Genomic DNA, 20468 nt, shown 5'->3' on the forward strand with positions numbered 1-20468 from the left:
GTCAGACAAAGAATAAATGTTAGACTTCATATTGATTTATTTTTTTTTTTGCCTGCACAACAGTTTATTTAAATGCCTAGCGAAAAAATATAAAATTTATTTCAGTGGGTTCTTTACCAAGTCCTAGCGTATCAAGCACTTGCTCATAATACACTGTGTTTATTTATCTGTTTCAGATGCTGAACTTGACATATAAATATGATATATACTGCAATGATTTTGAAAAGAGGTGGCTTACTTCAGCTTGTGACAAATCCTATTTGGAAACAGTGCATAGCCTCCAAGGGGAAACTTGAAGAACAGGGAAGGGCAAGCACCCCTGCACAGCATGAGAGAGTAAGCTATGACCACATGCAGCATCAGAACAAAGAACACCACACAGATATGCTTGTGGGCCTGCAAGGCACCAGCCAAAGTCTGCACATGCTTCAGAAAAATATAGGTTTGTAGTGTTTCCTGCGAGCAGCTATGCCCTGCCAGCATGCCTGTGCAGCTCAGCACTGGCACTGGAACGCATCATCTGTGTCAGATGGCAGCTCTGTGGGTGTGAGGTGCCCTGCACAGCTCCTCAGTGCGTCAGCACATCCTCCTGTGCCTCTCCTCTCAGGGTTCTCCCACCACCCCGGGCTCCAGGGCCCCTGAGGTGCTCAGTCCGACGACAAGCTGGCTGTGTCCCTGTTCTTGTAATGTGTGGTTCTTAGCAGCATGTGGCATAAGAGAATGAGTGGACTGCCTGCACTCCTTGAGCAAGATTTTTGGAGCCTTACAGCAACCTAGAAGGGCATTAAGTAAAGCAGATGCTTGGGAAGTTCTATCTAGTGGACCAGAATTAACTTAATCTCATTATTTCTATGCACCTTGGGTAATTGAACAGCTGGATTACATTCAAATATCTTCCTTTTTAGATTATTCCAGTTATTGCAGTCCTTAGCTGATGCCTGCTTCTCATTGATTTTACACTCACTAACTAGATACTTCATGGTCACCAGCTATGTGAGGAGGACGAGAGAATTATGTCTCTCAGTGGTAAAGTCTGATGTCTGATGTCTCTCAGCTTGGGTCTGTCAGGTTTTCATGATTGTAAGTCCAGCCCCTTGTGCTTGGGCACAACAGTTCAGAATGAGTCAGTAGTTTACAAGAGCATGGGCTGGGCTAAGGACCGCTCGGGGAGACGGTGGATTCCCCATCCCTGGAGGTGTTTAAGGAACGTCTGGGTGTGCCAGTTATCTCTCAGCTCGGACTCGATCTCAAAGGGAGGGAGGTCTTTTCCAACCTGGCAGAACAATCTGTCTGAAAGTATACCAGGATCTTACATATGGAAGAACATCCTGCTTTAACTTTTACACGTTCCACATTTTCCACCGCCGGCGCCCTCAGGACTGCGGAGATCCATGGCCCGCCCCGCCCCGCCCCTGAGGGATCCTCCGCGGGGTCTTCCGCGCCGCCAGGGGGCGCCAGCCGGGCTGTGCTGGGCTTTGCCGGGCTGGGCCGCGCTGTGTCGTGCGCGGCCATGGCGGTGCTCCTGGAGACCACGGTGGGCGACCTGGTCATCGACCTGTACACGGAGGAGCGTCCCCGCGGTACGAGCCGAGCCCGCCGGCACCGCCTTTCCCCGGCCCTGCCGGCGCCGGGCTCGCCCCTGAGCCCCCCGGCACCGGCTCTCCCCTTGCGCGGGCGGGTGGCGGCCTCGCTCGGCGCAGAGGCCGGGGGTGCAGTCAGTGCTCACGGCCGCAAATGTAATATCTGTAATATCTCAATCGAAGGGCTGCCGTGAGCTTCTTTCTCAAGCGTTTGAAAAGAAACGAGAGGGAAAGGGAGGGGGGAAGTATGTTTCTGTAAAACCAGCCGTTTTTAGGGTTCTGTGAATCGCTGGAGATGGTTTGTAGGAAGGGAGGAAATGTTACACCTCTTTCGAGCATTTCTCTCAGTGTTTGTGGGCTGTACCCTGATAAGTCTCGATGCAGTCTGCTCCAAAAACACTTTTCAGCACGTTAAACTAGGGCTCTGTTACATCCATTTTTATTGTATCTGGAGTTTCCTTTGTAAATGTTGCTATGAATTCTTGCAGCTTGTCTGAATTTCCTGAAGCTCTGCAAAGTCAAATACTACAATTATTGTCTTATTTATAATGTACAGGTGAGTATTCTCAATTCCTTGTTTTTTTCATTGGTTTAAATTCACAAACATGAAAGCAATATCTTATGTGATTCTCCTTTGTGACAGAGGGATTTTATTATACAAACTGGTGACCCCATGGGAACTGGTCGTGGAGGGGAATCCATATTTTGGTAAGTGTTTATGTGTAGAAATTATACATAGATATGTGTGTGTGTATATATATCTCAACAGAGAATTTGTGTAAGGGAGTAGGAGTTCCCGGTTAGATTGTCTTCAGCTTTCTTGGGGCAGAATTACTGGTGGGAAATAAAAATGTTGATGCATAAGCTTCTTTGGTTTTCGTAATTAGATCCCTTTAAATTTCTATGCTGCCTTTGGCCATTCACTGTTTTTTTTTTCCTGGACATTGTTCTGTCTCTGACCATAGAAGTGAAGTTACAGGTAACAACTTGTACATGCATTTCTGTTTGTTTAAAAGCTGGCAAATAATTGTGTTTGGTAAAAAAAGTATCATGACTAAATGCTCTGTAGAAGACAGAATCAATTAGCATGGTGAATACATTTATTATTATAACAAAATATACTAAATTATTGAGCATGAGTGGAGCATAGAGGCAATACTTGATTTCCTCTGTATATAAGAAAGTGATCCCCTTACTTATTTGAGTTTTAGTCATGTTGAATGTTTACAAATAAATCGCTTTTCTTATTTGTTTGAGAAGTTTTCAGTGGTCAGGGAGACAAGAGTTGAAGAAATCATTCAAACAGCTAGGATGGAGTTAAAATGCATGTGTTCTGTATGATTCGTTTGAAATAGTCATTAAAAGTAGGATTAAAGTTACAGAGCAGAACTAATTACTGGGGAGTTGCTGGGGAACACAATTTACAGCAATAAAAGTGTTCAGCTGGAACAGAGACAGTGTTTCTAGACTAGTGCTGGCTTTTGTAAGTCAGTCTGTCAGTGCCTCTTAAATACAAAGCGTGGAGCTCATGGATCCATGAATCACCTCTCCAGTGGTTCTGGAAGCAGTGTACCTGTGCTAATCTAGGTAGGTAAACTTGCCAGGCTTGCCTGTCTCTGCACACAAGTCAATTAAGTTTATTTTGATATGATACAAGTCTCCTAAGACTTACTGGTATGGCAAATTGGGAAGTACAGTGTGATGAGAGTGTCAGATCCTGTCTGGCAATAGCATGGAGAAGGTCAATTTGTCTTTTGTACCTGTTTGTTTCTGCTGCAGTGCATGGAACTGGAGTTTGTGTTCTTGCAGGCAAAGTTTAATTTGAATCCTCTCTTCATAGAGGCTAGCACCTGCCTAGGAGAATGAGTTTAAACACAGCACTGTCCTTACATTTGGGCAAATATGGTTATTGATCATGCAGCCTTCAGTTTGTGGAATGAGACAAAATAAGTGATAGCAGGGTTAGATTAAAAAAAATTAAAAAGAATGCAACAATTTGCCATATCCTGTATATCCCAAATTACTGTATTCAGTCCTGTCTGATGAACTGATTTTGCACATAGATGTCCTGCTTTTCTGTTTTTCTTGGGAGATAATTTTTTCATGTAAGTAACTGCATTTTTACAGTATGGAATAACTTATTTTTGCAGAACCTACTTAAAATGTACAGTTCCTTCATGCCTCAGAAAAATGCTGCACACTGTACTTAAAAATATATAAGTATACCCTTCCCACCCCCCAAAAAAGCCTCTGTGAAATGTCCAGAGAAAAAAATTGTTGTTCCTTGTAATATGGAAGGAACATAACTGTAACCATGGAAGTGTACAGGTCCATAAATATGTTCATGAGTGCAATATAAAATATAGGTTTATTTGAAAGCCTAATGTAATTATGAAATGTAAAAAATTTTTGAGATGTCATTTAGAGTTTTACAATGTTTGGTTAGCTCACTTTGAAAAATTAATTTTTCTCGTAACATATCTGTTATGTATGTTTTTTTAGTCAGCTGTATGGTGATCAAGCCAGATTTTTTGAGGCAGAAAAGGTGCCGAGAATCAAGCACAAGAAGAAGGGAACTGTGTCCATGGTGAACAATGGCAGTGATCAGCATGGATCACAGGTCAGCACTGTGTTAATACTCTGATGTGATTTTGCTAATGTACAAAATGGTCAGGAAAAAAATTTCTGTAGTTAAATGGAAGTGAAAATTAAGGAAACTGATTTTTGAAATAATGTTAACATTTTCTGGTTATGACTGCGTTAGTTTGGAAAGTGAAACCATATCACAGTTTCTCCTGTATGGTTACTTGAAAGTGCATTAATAATGTAAGTTTACAGTTTTACCCCAGTGCTGGTATAAAAACAGTTTTTGAAAGTGGTCTTGTTCTGTTTGCTGTTCATGTGCACAAAGATTTTGTTGTAGGTAATTATTGTTACTCATTTTTTAAGGCTTTTTTTGTTTTTAAAGTTCATAGAACACTAATATTTCTGAATTATTATTATTTTAGGTGCAGTGTCACTTCTAGGAATTAAAATGCCTTGCTTTTAATATCCATATATTCTAATTTTTAAAAAGAGGGATTTTTAATAATCAAAGAACAATTAAAAAAAAGGTAGGGTTTTATTCGAGCTAGACCTTGTAAAATATACAGGTAATTATGGTGCTTCCCTGAATTGTATGTATAAAATGGCATTTTGGGGTTGGGGTATTTAGGAAAAAGAGATGACAATAGTATTTATATTGAAGATACAGCCTGCTAGTGTAGGCACATGGGAATGAATGCTGATCCCAGGAACGTTATTGCAGTTTCTTCCTTGGGAAAGAAAAATTCCAGAAAGAAACTACATGGAGTTGCCTTACAAGTATGGTGTAGTTTAGTGTAACCTTTACCAACTACTAACCAATCTTAACTGTGTTGTAGAGAGAATGAGGAGTGGGATGTTACCAGTCAGACTGTAAAGTGTGGGTGCAGCAGTTGTGTCCTGTTATTTGTGCATATCTGCCTCTTCCTCCCTCCTCCATTGCCAAGTGCCCTCTATAATTTGTTACTGAATTCTCAGCTGCTATCAGTGTTCATAGTTTCAGTTTTGCCTTAAGGTGAAAGATCTGATTTGTCATAAGATACTTTCCGGTGCCAGTTCAAGTTGATCTAAGTCAGTGTGTGCTACTTCTTCTCTCAGTGCTGCTGCATCCTGTTTTTCAGGAGAGGGGTTTGTGGGAGGAAAGGAAAAAAGTGTGGATAGAATAGGTAAAGATAGTAGGTAAAAGTAGTACTATGGGAGTTAGGTGAAGATAGTAGAGGGAATTTCTGCCAAATTTATGAAAAAGTACCTGCCAAATGCTGCTTGGTGATCAGGTGATTTGAGCTCAGCTCACAAGGGGTAGCCTTGCTCTTTCTGTCCTCCCTTTCATCAGCTGTGATGCCAGTGACAGCTTTTGCTGGTCTTGCTCTGCAGCCCTGCCCAGCAGAGATCTCTCTGCTCCTCCAATCCCTTGTGCCCGATTACCAGTTCACAGAAGGATCCTGTGCTGCACCCACAGGCTCCTGCACAGGGAGATTGCCTCAGGCAGTGGCTGTGAGTTATAGGTTGGCTCACCATATTCCCAGAGCAATCTTCTACAAAAAATGGGAAGATGGTTTTTTTTTCCCCACTGAATTCAGTGAGAGTGTGTTAAGATTTAAAAAAAAGTACAACCTGAATTTTTCTATTTACTGTTTCTACTTTTGTATCTTCTTTTGTAGTTCCTCATTACCACAGGGGAAAACCTGGATTACCTTGATGGTGTGCATACAGTATTTGGAGAAGTGACAGAAGGCATGGATGTGTTGAAATCAATTAATGAAACCTTTGTAGATAAGGATTTTATCCCATATCAAGATATCAGGTGTGACTGCTTTTAACTTTGCTTTTTGAGGAATACATTACTATTGAATGAATTTACTTCTTTTGGAAACTAGATTAATATCATGATGTCAGGTGACCTGTATGTGCTATCTTAAATCCTTTTTATCCCCCCAGTATTAGAGGCTAAATAAACAATAAACAATAAATAAACAATAAATAAACAATAAATAAATAATATTTAGCCATGTTGCCCTTCCAAAAGCATCAGTGCTAGAATCTCCAAGCACATGGGATATTTGGCAGTTTGGGATGCAGCTGAGATTTAGTGGGGCTGGTCTGGTGTTAGTTGTGTAAACCAAGTTTTACTTGCATGTAACCAATGCTGATCTTGACTTTGTTTTCTCTAAGGATAAATCATACAGTAATTTTAGATGATCCCTTTGATGACCCACCTGGGCTGTGTGTTCCTGATCGCTCACCAGAACCTACAAAGGAGCAGCTCGATGTGAGTGTTCACAACAGGAAAAGTTGGAAGAAATAATTTTAAAAGTTTATCTCAATTAGTGTCCAGCACAGATTTGGCCAAAATAAGAAATCAGTCTTCAAGATTTTGTGTCTCAAATCTATGTCCTAAGAGAGCTGCACATTTTTTCATGCAGAAGGTGTTCTACTGTGCCAGCTTGAGTTCTGATATGTCAAATGCTTGTCAGTTATTTGGGGCTACTGCTGTGTTTAATCAAATACAGCTCCTTAACCTTCCAAGAGAAGGATAAAAGCATGACTTGGATGCACTCCCCTGTGGCTCCAGTGGAGCCGTGTTTGAAAGCTGTATTTTAGGTTTCTATTTTCAGTGTAGATAAGCAGAACATTCAGAATATTCAATGCTAGTATTACTGGTTTTCTGTATACTCTGGTGGTAGAAGACAAAATATAACTAACATTTATTAATATTGAAATGGTTACTGTTGTTTTCCTTTTAAATGTGAATAGGTTGTGTTTCAGTGGAAGTAATCTTGGTCATTCTTGAGTTATATATGCAGACACACATACTACTCTGGGCTATTTGTTCTAATAGAAGGAATTTTATAAAAATAATTACAGTTACTAGTAATTTACTCATTTTCATTTAGAGAAATTGCTTGTGAGATTATTTCCTTGTATGGAAACAGTTGTTTCTAGTAAAGAATTAATTAGCTAGAGAAAATATTGTTTGTTTTTAACCTTAATAATACAATTATAAGATTGAAATTGGGGTTTCATAGTATGTGTACACAGTGGTTGATCTCTGATGTACCTTCAGCTATGTTAAGAATAAGGTATTTAGTAGCTCACTGCCAGCAGCATAGAGATGTGAAGACTTTTACTGAGTTTTTTTTTGCTCATAGCCTGTCTGAGGATAGGCATATCCTCCCCTTTTAGCATAGAAATGTCTGTAAGAAAGGCAGCATTCTAGAAATGCTGGTGAGGATAAAAAAAATAAACCTCAAGGCCTGCCTAGGTATAGATGTATAAAAACAAAATTATTATTGTGCTATGCTCTATTTAACATCATGCTAGACACAACAAATATTTGCAGTGTTCCTTACCTTCATTTGTGGCAGGAGTTACCTGGATGAGTTGACACTTGTGGTGAGCTGTTGAGTGGCTGGGTATATAGAAAAGAACTTAGAATATCTCACTGAATATGGTTTAGACTAGTCACAGAACTTCAGAAATAATTCACAGTGCCTGAAATATGAGGATAACATCTTATCCTTTTTTCTTTTGTTCTAGTCTAAGTGGGAAGGACAGAATGAAAGCCCAGTTCTGCAGACATACAGTGCTTAAGCATGTTTTGTGTCTTGAGGGATGAGGGAAGAGGTTGTCCAAGTAATAGTTGGAAAGTGAGAAAGAGTTTCTGGCCATGGTTTGGTAATAAATATCCTTTTCCTTCATTTTTCAGAGTGGCAGAATAGGAGCAGATGAAGAAATTGATGACATGAAAGGACGGACTGCAGATGAAATAGAAGAAGTTCAGGCAGAAAAAGAAGCAAAAACTCGTGCAATTCTTTTGGAAATGGTGAACATCTTTCTGTATTTACCTTTTAGATCTTATTTCTCTGTGTGTGTGCATGCTATTAAGTCCAGGAGGGTATGTACTATTTATCTTGAAATTACCTATCTGGTGATGACGTCGTGTTTCAGAATCTGCTATTAAATATCTCTTTTACAATGAAAGGATTGAGCATGAGCACTCATGTTGTGGTTTTCTGATAAAACCAGTGATAGTTCATTGTCAGAGTGGCCAGTGCAGACTTTCTAAAAACTTGCTAGAAATTTATCCAATTAAAAAAATGTAACAGATATAGTATGCTGCTGGAATACCTGCAGTCCTGGAAAAGGTTCAGCATGTGTGGGAGAGAGCTGAGCTAACTTGTAACGAAGTCCTCTCAGTGATAAACTCCATAGTAACAAAAATTGTAAACAGGCTTTGAAGCCCATTTTTTTTTAAGAAAAAAAAGTAACTAAAATATACACCCTTGAAAGATTAGTGGATCCATCTCACTTCCTTACAACTACCAAATTGAAATTTATGGTGAACAGTTTGCAGCAGAGACTTATTCCAAGATCAAGCCAGATCTGGCCACAGTGTTGCAGAAGATTTGTAGGGACAAAAAGGGTGCACTTTCACCTTTTGGAACTGTCTGGTTTTTATCCTAAGACCAGAAAAAGCAAAGTAGAACGTATTTGTAAACTTTCATGAATTCCAGCAGTGGAATTGCAAATAAATAATAAATTTTAGGTGCTATAGAAAACACTTTTTTGTGTGACACTGAGTAGCAAAAATATTTAATAAAGTTTTGATTTTGTGATAGGAATGTGAGATCACACAAAAAATGTGTTCCCAGTGTGCTGTGCTACCTATTGAGAGCTTTAGGCCAAAGTGATGTCTTCTTTCTGTATCCCAGGTGGGAGACTTGCCAGATGCAGACATCAAGCCGCCAGAAAATGTGCTTTTTGTTTGTAAACTGAATCCTGTGACCACAGGTGAAGACCTGGAGATAATATTTTCACGATTTGGTCCCATTAAAAGGTAGTTATAAAAGAGAAAACCTTCTTTGTTGAAATTGAACTTGATTCCTCCCAGTCTGTTTAAGTTTGGCTGTAAAGGAGTAGTCTGGTGTCTCAGGAGGTTTATGCTCTGTTTGGATAGAGACCACAACAACGGGGATACAAAGGCAGATCTAGCTAGATAAATATCCTGCCCCAGGAGTGGTTTTAAGGAAAGCCTAAGGAAGTGTAGGAACCAAGAAGGCGTGTAACACTTCTCTTTGCCCCCATCCTCTCATTCCTTCAGCAGTTTTTATGTCAGATGCTCAATGAGCTGGATAGAGTCTCTGGGATTTTCTTTCCTCTGGGAGTATGTGTGGTTTGGGATAAAGCACCAAACATCTGTGGTGTCTGATACACTTCTTGCAGGTGTTCCTCATTCCTGCTGCCCTTCTCAGTTTTGACCTTGGCTTCTGGTAGTTTCAGCTGATTCCTCCTAGTACTGCTACCAAAAGACCAGATGGGCAGTGAAATCTGCTTTCCTACTCCTCTATCCTACACCCCAAAGTTATTTTTTCTCCTTGCCTAGAGCACTAAGCTACATATTCATGCTTCTTCATAGTACAGACTTAATTACCTTGTTTTGCTTTTCTTGTCCTTTTCCTGTTCTTTTGTTTTCATCTCAAGATGACAGAACCCGAACTGCACACAGTTTTGAGGAAATTACAGATTTATAGTGGAACAATTTTGTTCTCTGTTTTACTCTTAACTCCTTTTCTAGTGAATGGTAAAGTTGTTTTTTTTCATTGGGGTTTTTTTGGGTTTTTTTACAATATACAGTTACGGTTCAACCCATGCTTATCTTGCTGCATGTTTATCGATGCAGAGATGTTTCTTATACCCTTTCTGCTTACTTTCCCCAAAAGCTTTTGGTGCAGGAGTTTATTAGAATTTGCAGAGGGATTTCAAAAGACTTCATGGAATGGATCATCATCATCATCACACACATGAGCATGTTGACTCTGTTAGGGCATTTCACTTAAGTTTATTCAGGCGGTCTGGCGTAGGCCCTGAGTATTCAGATGGATGCTAACTGTGTTCTGCTTAGAGTTTCTGGCAGTTTGTGCAGTACTGGCACACAGGTCTGCAGGCTTCCAGATCCCAAACTACACTGTCTGTGTGTGGGGGGGGGAAATTTGCGTTGTATGCTACTCATACTACTCCAGTGTGATTTCTCTATGCTGTAAGGATTTCTAATTTTTTGGATCTCTGTTAGAGTTGTCACTCTTCTGCAGTCCTTCCACTTTCAGATAGGTTCTCTGAATAATCCATGAAGGAGGGTTCTTGCACAAAATCATTCTGCCCTCTGCTGCTAGGAATTCCTGTAGCTTGTCTCAATAGTCTTATGGTCTACTTTTTTTTCTTTTCCCTCCCAGATTTTTTTTCTTTCAGCCTTGATCATCTTTTGATTCCGGATCCTGATTTGACACTTCCTTTCTACACATCTCACATTATTCTCACCTTAATGCCACATATCCTGCCCTTGTTGCCTGCGTGCCCTCCTCCAGCATCCTGTAGTCAGAATTCTTACATCCAGTACAAGAGTTGTGCAATACTGATACAATACTATATTCTTCCCATTTTGTGCTACTTACTCAATACTTTCAGGCTTCTTATTTTTGCCCAGTGACCTGCATGATAAAAAGTTGGGCTGCTGAAGAGGTGCTTGCTAAGAAGAGAAAGTTTGTCACAGGATGTTTGTTTAAACTGTTGCTTAAAATGACAGAGAAAACAGAATGTGGGATTTCTGTTCTTGCATTAGTGAAATGCAAAAAATTAGAAACAAACAGTAATGTTGGAAAATATATTTTGTTTCATTGATTAGAAATTCATCTATAGTTTTGTCCTTCATGGTAACTGCATGTGAGTTCAGTGTAGTTGCTCAAAGCAATGTTTTTTGCTTTGAAAAAGCAAAAATGCAATCATGCATTTTTTTCTTGCAATAGGGGATCTCAGAATCAAGTGTTTTAATACCTTCAAGGTGTTTAGGTTTTGTGGGTTGGGGTTTTTTGGGTTATTTTTTTAACTTATTTGTCCTTTTAAGCAGTGCTTTCCTACCCTACATTTTTTGCTCCAACAGTGTTAACATTTTAATTTCCTATCATTTTTTCAGTTGTGAAGTGATCCGAGACTGGAAGACTGGTGAATCTCTTTGTTATGCTTTCATTGAGTTTGAAAAGGTATGGGTTTTAGGTATGAACTGTATGTAGATCCTGCTTGTAAAAGCCCCTTTTTGGTATACTTCTATCTGGGAAAAACACTGACATCTTCAAGTGTGGAATAGTTAGTGTTTTCTCTTACTGAGAGAAACTATAACTTAGTTATAGAAGTTGTGGGTCCTAAAGGAGTCAATATGCAAGTCTGTCTCTGTTTGAGCTGCCAGTACAAAAATGTACTTAGACTGTCTTGAAACCAGTGGGAGGGGATCAAGTCCTTTTTTCCCCCAGAGTGCATTAAGTCTTGGAAGAGTTGAAGAAAGGAGTGCTAGGAGCATGCAGCATAAGGAAAGGAGGGTGTATGGAATAAGATGGATCTATGTTTTCAGTGGTTTTCTCTTCTGGGCTTGTAAATGATGCCCACTGTATCAACACACTGTTCTTACTGTGAGATGGATGGCAATAGCTCTCTTGGTGCTGGGTAGCTTTATGTGTCCTGGTGTCTCTCATCTGTGAGGACAACACTGGAAAATGGTCTCACTTTCCTTTAGACTATTTATGTAGTTCAACTGGAACTTCTATCAGTTGTTCTGTTTTCCTTTTTTTTTTTCCCCTGAGTGTGTTACATGTGCCAGATATGTAGCTGGATGGGCAATTTTTTAAATACTGAAATGAGCTGAAGAATTGGGAATTGACATGCTGATAGTCAGAGAAAGCATAACTATTTCTTTTGAAATGGTACAATTCAAGAACTATGGTGCTTTAGGCAATTTCAGAAAGAAATGTGTGCCACTAAGCAGTTGAATTTCTGTGTGAGCTTTTCTGTGAATATTCCTGTGAAATAATCATGACTCAAGATTTTCCTGGTTAATATCAGGAGGAAGACTGTGAGAAAGCCTACTTCAAAATGGACAATGTGCTGATAGATGACAGACGGATACATGTGGATTTTAGCCAGTCTGTTGCAAAGATTAAATGGAAGGGAAAAGGTGGGTATATTTGCAATTCTTTGATCCTCATAACTTAACAAGCCATGACTTCTAAACTAAGCATTATATAAAGAGTTAGGAGTTTAAATCATCTCATCTTCAGGCATATAAATGTTTCTGGTACTGTAATAAATAGAGCCAACACAGTTGTTAGTTCTTCCCTTCATTTGTTTCATTAGAACAAGTAGAAGGGCTTCCTACTGTTACATGAGCATTGCATTGCCCCTGATTACCTTTTTGGCCAATGTCATTTTGCCACTGAACATTTTTTTTGTCTCAAATTTTGGACATGATTTTTTGGATATATATTACTTACTAGCAAAATAATATGCCAATACATTGTTATTTTCTAGTTTCTTTATTCACTGTTTGACAGTCAGGTGCATACAAGAAAAAGTCATTATTGAGGCCAGGGATTTCTGCTCTTCACCCCCTGTAGGTCAAATGTACTGCATGACAGATTGTATGCTACAAAACCCAGTTTCAGGTGTTTGAGGATATTTTGGGAGGAAAAGGGTGGTGGAAGAGATGGATGCAGTGGTTATTTGAATACTGGGAGCATGAGCGGAACACTGGACTTGGAGAGATGTCTGTGCATTGCATTGGTGACATTCTTGTGTGTGGTCTTGTGAGAATGCAGTCAGCCCTCAGCTGTTGGTGCGCGGTGTCTCCAGGTAGGGTTGTGGCCATGAGCACAGAGACAGTGGAACCTGTCCTGCACAGAGCTGCAATGACTCCATTCTGTCTATACCAGGTGCTGTAGGGCATCCTGTATTGACTGCCTGCGTGGGAAACTTTACCTGGGGTCTAAATAGTCCAAAATATTGGAAAGCTGACTGTATTGTCATCTCGCGCTTACGTGTTATCCCAAAAATGACCTTCCACGCTCGGCGGCGGTTTCTGGCCTGGCCAGCGAGTGTTGCAGTTCTGAGCGTGGCCGGGAGAGGGCAGCACGCTGCCGCGCTTCGTTGATCCGTGCATTGGCGCTTCCGTGAATGGAAGCTGAAATCCCTCGTGTTCCTCTTTAAATCTTGGACGTGAACATTTTTAGTCATAGTCTTCCGTTGAATTCTTGAGCTGTAGCTGTCTCAGAGCTTTCCCTCCGTGCAGACCAGAGCAAAAAATCATTTAATAATGAGAACAGTCTGTGGGCTTTCAGGGTAACACAATTTTAAGTAGTGTGATGTAGGACCTGTGATAGAAGTGAGACTAAGCCAGTTGCTGAATCCTGCTTTGTGATCCTCTTTATGTGTTGTCTCCACTGGACATGAATGAGCAGAAAGCTCGGTGTTGTTTAATGGGATCTGCAAGCAAGAGAAGGACAGAACATCCCAACTTGTCCTGCTCTTTTCTACTCTGTTATGCAGATGTCTGTTTCTGGAACTGTATCCTGCTCTGGAGCTCTCTGTGGTTATAAAGAGCCCCTAAATCATCATCAGAATTTAATGATAGTTGTGGGTGTTGGTTGTGTCTGTGGTTAGAGTGAAATGAACATATTTTTTTGCGGACAGGTGGGCGGTATACCAAAGAAGATTTCAAGGACTATGAGAAGGACCGTGACAAACCTTCGAAATTTGCTCTGAAAGAAAAGGTTAAACCAAAGCAAGAGTATCCTTTTCTTTTCAAAGGTACTTTTTGAATTAAGTAGAATTTATGAAAATAGCCTGGAAAAAGCCTTCTTATTTTTAAAGCCTGCCAAATGGGTGTTTGCCTTCTAGCTCATATTACCATTTGGTGTTTGAGATGGCATTTAATATTTTGTGGTTTTCACTTTGATGAATTTAATCAAATCAAAATGTGCTGTTTCACTTCCATGTTGTGTGCAGGTAAATAATATTCCTAGTCCACGGCCCTGGAATGACATATGGCATAACAGAGTTCCTAAGCAGTTTCAGAGAGGACCTTCTGCCTCCGAAATGAGGCCATTCTAGTATTAATATTAAATCATTCTCTAAGATTATACTTTGCTTGTGATAAGCAAGAGAGAAAACACCATAGGTTGTTCAGATATCCCCAGGTAGATAAGAAAGGAGAATGCAGCCTGGCTGTATTGTTTAACAATACAGGACAGACTTCACTGATTTTAGCACAGCTGGGTTTTTTTTCAGTGTGTACAACTGTGTTCTGACTGAAATATGTGTTGAGTCTTGGTAAATGCTTGTTAGATAAACAGGGATTGGTTTGCTTCCTGGGCTGTTGTGTTCTGCTCCTTACTGATATTGGGAAACAGATCTGTCCTTAACCAGCACCATCAGTGCCAAGTATGACCTTGTGCTGGATGAGGATGTAGAAGAGTCTCACACAAGTCAGTCACACTTGGCTAAAAAACAGAAAAAGAAAAAGCACCACCACTCTGAAGATGAAGATGATGACAAGAGGACCAAAAAATCTAAGGTACTTGACTCTTCATGCATTAACTTTATACCTGTTCATTGTTTTCCTCATAAAAGAAGCCAGGAAGAAAGTGTGATATTGGATAAGGACACAGCGTGCAAAGTCCTGTGTAACATACAGCAGCTGTAAACCTGCAGAAGGCTGATGTTAATATTTGATTATGAAAGAGGGTTTCCTCATGAACTTTTGTAGCTTGGCAGGTCTAGGTGGTTTTTTGCCAAAGCATCCTGAAGAGGCAATGTAGCCTCTCATAAAGTAGGGGATCTTCAGCACTTTGAACCTGTTGTTCCTAGTCATAAAGTAGTAGTTAATCGTATTTCACAACTGTAGACTATGTCTCATTATCTTGCCAGACCATAATATGTTGGGTTTTTCCTGTGTGGAGTTGGGAGCACAGTCTCTTTACATTATCTTTTTGTATTTGTCTCTAAGTGTTTTGGAAGTGTTTGTGTAAAAATCTGCATGTGGGTTTGCTTGCATCTGGAATGTGCAGGCCTGTGGGGCTGTGGAGGACAGCACAGGAGACAGCAATTCTGTCATTCATTAGTTCCACTGCAGCCTGTCAGGACAGCATTCCCACATTTCTGAGAGCTTGGGATATTGAAGATAAGGTGTTTTGTGGAAACGAAGTCTGCAGTGAGAATGTGGAGTGTTAATCACCACTGAAGTGAGCATTAGGAAGAATTGAGCTAAACTGGAAAAGAAAAAAACCAAACCCCAGTATTTTAACAATGCAGCCTTTATGAGTGAGAACAAAGCTGTCTCTAGCAACTTTGCAGAAAGTGAAAAAGTTTCAGCTGCAGCAAATAAGGCTGTTGTCCCATCCTGCATTTTGAGCACTGCTGAAAGTTTTGGGTACACAAAGCATACATGATTCTGTTCTTACACATCACTTCTTGCTGAAGTGCTTGAAAATTATTTTTCTCATGAACATCAGCAATTAAAATGTTGCAGTGCCAGCAGTGAACCCTATTGCTCATTCATGGACCCTTTTTTTTTGTGTCACTGCACTAATTCAGTCAGGTTCCTTTGAGTGGAGGGGAGAGGCTTGTTCAGGTAAGTAAAGTCCTGGCTGCAGTGTGTGCATACAGGAGGTGTGGACTAATGTTGGTTTAGAATTTCTCCTGTCTGTTTGGCTGATGGAAACTGTCGCTTTAGACTTCTTGAAACAGGTATTTTTGGTGGCAGTCTTTGTTCCTGATGGTCCAGGAGTTACACCCATGGAGCTGGCCAGTCATGCATTATCAGCAGAGAACATTTTAAAATCATTTAGAAGCCTTTACCCCTGCAGGTGGCACAAGTGCTGGCAGCAGTAGGTTTTTAACATTTGTTCTAAACCGTTGTAAATGGATTGTGAGACTTCATAGCACAGAAACATGACGGAGAACAGAGGGATTTTTGGTGCTATTTTCAAGTTCTGGAATAGAACGTATTCTAATGCTTGTCTGTGTGATCTCCTCTGTGTTTACGTGTATCTTTTTGTGATTTAGTCACCTGCTCCTGATGTGGTTTGTTCTTGTAATCTGCTGCTGCTGGGTTCTGGTATCTTCTTTCCCACAGCTTTCTTCTCTCTTAGTCACCTTTACCCATTTTGCTGTAAGTAGTTCAGCTTTCTTATGCCTGAAATCACAGATGGAGGCTCACGTCTATTCTCTGATGGCAAGCATCATAGTTCCCTCTTGGAGCTGTGAAAATTAATTTCTGGGAAGAATTTTTCTCTCTGGATTTGAATATCCTTGTTAGTGTGTACTGTACAGTAGGCACATACTGAGCAGTGTTTACTCAGTCTCACACAGACTCAGTATTTTGGGCATGGCCTCTCTAGTGAAATCTGCAGCTAGCTTAGGTGACAAATCCTGCTTAGCATATACAAATTTTAATTTTGTTTTGTTTTTTACCATTCATACTTTGGGCATAATAGGTGAAACAAGGGGAGGCAGACATGTTCCTGAGGTGGAATATATTCAGGGGGAATATTGAGTCCAACACAAAGCATAACAGCATGGAAACTTTTTAATGAATGGTAGTATTTTTAATATAGGCAAACAAAGCATTCTTCCTTTACCCTATTTTGTAAATCACTGAATGTATTTGAGGTAAGAACTTTAAAATAAAATGGCAGCAGACCTTCCACAACTCATCAGCCAAAGACCACAGTAGCCATGCTTCATACAAAAACTTCCACCATGAGTCCACAGTGTGGCAGAGATTTTAATTAAGAGAGATATGGGGCTTATAATGGGAAGTTCTGGCAACTGGAGCTTCAGTTTGTGTTATCAGCTCTAGCTATGACTTGAAGGGGTTTTATTTTCTCAATAGTTTCCATGATGTTGAGTTGTTTTTCTGTTCTCTTGCTGGTGTTACTCTTTTTCTTTAGTATATTTTGACTCATCCTTTTCTTCGTCCGACACCCATTTCCTGAATCTTCAGCCTGTGTGTTGATGTTTCAAGAATATATTTTTGAGTCTTGTGCTGTTTGACTTCATCACAGTGGGTAGAAGAGGTAGGGTGCTGTGGCTTGCTTTTAGTAAGTAACAGGATGTGGGTCTGGGGCAGGAGGGTGGGCTGCCATGTGGGTTTGTGGGTAGGATTTGGTAGAGTATTTCTGAACACAGGACATGCTTCTGCCTGAGATCTGTATTATGACTTTGTTTGCCTTCCAGTTCTCTGGTTTTTCCTGGATTTTATTTTTTAAGAGAGCTGGATCTGTGAGGTAGTATGGCCTATCCAATAGATTTTTGCAAGACATAGGGACTTCCCAATTTCAGATTGCTGTAGTGCATGGTTTTGGCAGAGGTACTGATTTTTCTGGTTTTGATTTCCTGCTTTTACTGCTTATTGGACACTGTTCCCTTCATATTCAGGGTCAGGTTTTATCAATCTCCCTCCAAAACAGGCTCTCTCTATTTGTTTGCTCCTTTTAACTTTTAACTACTGTGTTTAATGTATGTAAGAGGTGGCATGTGCATTTTACTTCCATGGCCAGGATATTTCTTGCTATTTCACCTGGGACTGCTGTTTAGTCAGATATTACTTTTGGCAAAATCAGCCATGAACTTCCAGAGAAGCATCTTTCCCTCTTTCCTTATTTCCTTCCTTGTGTGTGCTCCAGCACAGTGCTGGATTAAGAATTGGGGTGATCATCACTTACTCAGTGACTGATGAGAGGCTGTGGTCCTGCATTGAGAAATACAAATTTCAGCAATAAGAGAGAGCCTGCTGTTAAGTATGAATCTTTTTCTTCCTCTTCCAAGAGAGTGTGTTTTTGACTTTTCGGCATAAAAATTTGGTTTCAAAATACCATTATTTTTAGTAATTTAGTTTTAGTAATTTTAGTTTTAGTAGTTTTAGTAATTTTATTTTTAGTAATTTAGTGTTTTAAAAATTGACCTTTTTCCACACCAAAGACTTTAAAATGAAAAATCTTATAAAAGGTGAAATGTAACTTATGCTGGCAAGAAATAAAGATGCAATTCATTCTAGTAATTCAAATTTCACTTTTTTTCCTTTATATTGTGATCATATTAGGTACTGTGGTGTCCTTGTTGTGTCACTTTCAGACTTGCCCTGGAGACCTGTACCTTAAATGCTTTTGTGAAGGTCACTGTTGGCATTTAACTCAATGCTTGTATGACTCTGATCCTTTCAGCAAGTTGTCCTTTTCTGTGGCATCCAACAAGGGCCGTTTGTCTGTAGTTTGAAATCTTTACTAACCTGTTCTTGCCCCCACTTGGCCAGTAGCCTTGTCTCCAGTGTTTACTTGGTGGATTGTCCAACTGAGTCTGCCCTGCCTTTCTCCTGTCTCTCCCATGTGCTGGGAGGAAACTCCAGCAACAACCAGCTAGAAGGCAGCCATACACCAAGCCCACCATTTGGTTTTCTGACCAATATTTTTTGTCTTGTTCCTGTCTACCCCTCCACTAGCATGTCCATTATCTGATGTTTACCCAGGCCTTGTCACAGAGGGGCTTGAAGCCTCTTGGCTTTTTCAAACATATGAGAATGAGGCCTTTGGGCACAAGAGTATGGCTGTGCATCATTTGATATACAAAGCTCTTACAAGTAGCTGGAAGCATCACTGAGACACTTTGGTGGATCCAGATTTTAAAATGTGTACTGAAATAAAGCACAGTAAAGATGTGGAATAGGCATTTAGCCACCAGTGAGATTACTGTACCCAGCAGCAGCAGAATGTTTTTGTTACAGATCAAACCTGTGATTATTCGTGTGTCTGTTTATCCAGAGGCTTTGTGTTGCTTATTGTAACCCTAATATTTTCAGCATTATCAGTGTCATTCTAAAGGTGGTGTTTGCTCTGGGAACCACCCCAGTCACTGGCTTTCTGCATAAAATCTCTGGTTAAAGTAGAGTTTTTTCACCATTCTTTTAAATAAATGAAGTTTTCTTGTTGGTACATGGAATGTAGGTTTTAACCATACAGTTGTGAAGGCTGCTGTCATGGTACATCCTTAGAAAAATAATATCTGAAATGAGGAAAGAAATGCTGTGCAATTTAATGCAGATGTTCTTCTTAACTCATATTGATCTGTGCTTATCAGTATTATTATTATTAAAACCCCATAAAATTGTATCTCTCTGTTAGCACATACAGTGATATGAAACTGTCAGCTTGTTCATTTTGCTGAAGCCTAGAATTTAGGCCATTAAGAATTATTACAGGTGGATCTTAAAATATATTATGCATCTGCAGAGCACTGGAATGCCTGTGGGGCTTGAACCAAAACTTAATGGAAATATTTGCATTGCTTAGGTAAAAAAATCAGAAATCCAAATCTAGGTTACAGATCTGTTTGATGCTTGTGAAGAGTTTAAAAATATCCATCTGAATGGAATCCCTGATATAACCAGTTTTGCCAAAGCTCCTTAGGCAGTACAAGAAGCATGCCTGACAGCCATGCTTTTTTCTATAAACACTGACAGAACTTAATTGTAAACTTACCTTCTTCAGATGGTTTCAGGGGGGTATTTTTGTGTTACCTTCTTCAAATCATTGTGGATGTGAATCTCTTTCAGGTACTACCAGCTGTAACTAAGGAACCTGCCATGCTCAGCTTTTCTCTAGTTCACTCTGTGCCTCTGTGTGTTTCCCCTCTTGTTTGTAACCGCATTTGTGTCCAATTCCCTTGGCAGGACTCTGAGAGGAAGCACGAAGAGCGCTGCAGGGAGAGGACCAAGGGTGAGAAGAGGGACAGGCACCGGAGCCGCAGCCGCTCTCAGGACAGAGATTACAGCAGGCAAAAAGACAAATACAGAGAAGACAGCCGAGTGAGAGACTGGGATAAAAAAACAGACAGAAGCAGAAGTCCTAAGAAATCAAAAGACAAAGAGAGGTCCAAGTACAGATGAAGGACAAGGAAAATATGGAAGGGAACTAAAATAATAAATTCAACTTTTTTCTTTTGTGTTAGTGTTTTTTCTGTAATACTTACTGTAGTGTCTGACTGCAATATGCAGGAAGATTTTACAGCTTGATACCTTTCATTGGAACATGATCTGCTAATTCTAAAATTCAAGATGAATCACTGCAAATTGTTCTGCCCCGGAGTGCCTGTGCCTGGATAGAGTATTTCAATGGACTGTGAAGAAAGATAACTTCTTACTGATTCTCTGGGAAGGCTGATATTTAAGGAACATAATCAGCTGAAACTATCCCATGGCAGAAAATTCTGACTAGGCAGGCCAGATGGGATGGCTGTAATCTCCAGACCTAAGCTGAGCAGGGATACTGAGGGTATTTAATACAGGAATGTGCTTTCCAGCAGCATCTGCCCTGTCTTTGCTTTGGTAAAAACAAAGCTGGAGTCTAACATCTTTGGTGCTTGTGGTAATTAGAAAACAGAACAAAAAAAAACCCCACCTTCCTGTAATGTTGAAAATAACATAGAAAATGC

The 20468-nt window shown here is 40.0% G+C and overlaps 1 protein-coding gene across 1 annotated transcript; it reads left to right on the forward strand.

The window, feature by feature from the left end:
- The first annotated feature begins 1498 nt into the window (after positions 1–1498).
- Positions 1499–19981, forward strand: PPIL4 (peptidylprolyl isomerase like 4). Its single transcript, XM_058021362.1, has 13 exons — positions 1499–1580; positions 2069–2136; positions 2224–2288; positions 4083–4200; positions 5825–5967; positions 6336–6432; positions 7870–7986; positions 8876–9000; positions 11131–11197; positions 12051–12162; positions 13674–13770; positions 14418–14556; positions 19708–19981. The coding sequence occupies exons 1-13, from the start codon at positions 1511–1513 to the stop codon at positions 19921–19923; spliced, it is 1434 nt and encodes a 477-aa protein (XP_057877345.1). The 5' UTR covers positions 1499–1510; the 3' UTR covers positions 19924–19981.
- Positions 19982–20468: the final 487 nt, after the last annotated feature.

This window comes from Melospiza georgiana, chromosome 3 (genome assembly GCF_028018845.1).
Source record: "Melospiza georgiana isolate bMelGeo1 chromosome 3, bMelGeo1.pri, whole genome shotgun sequence".
NCBI classification, from domain to species: domain Eukaryota; kingdom Metazoa; phylum Chordata; class Aves; order Passeriformes; family Passerellidae; genus Melospiza; species Melospiza georgiana.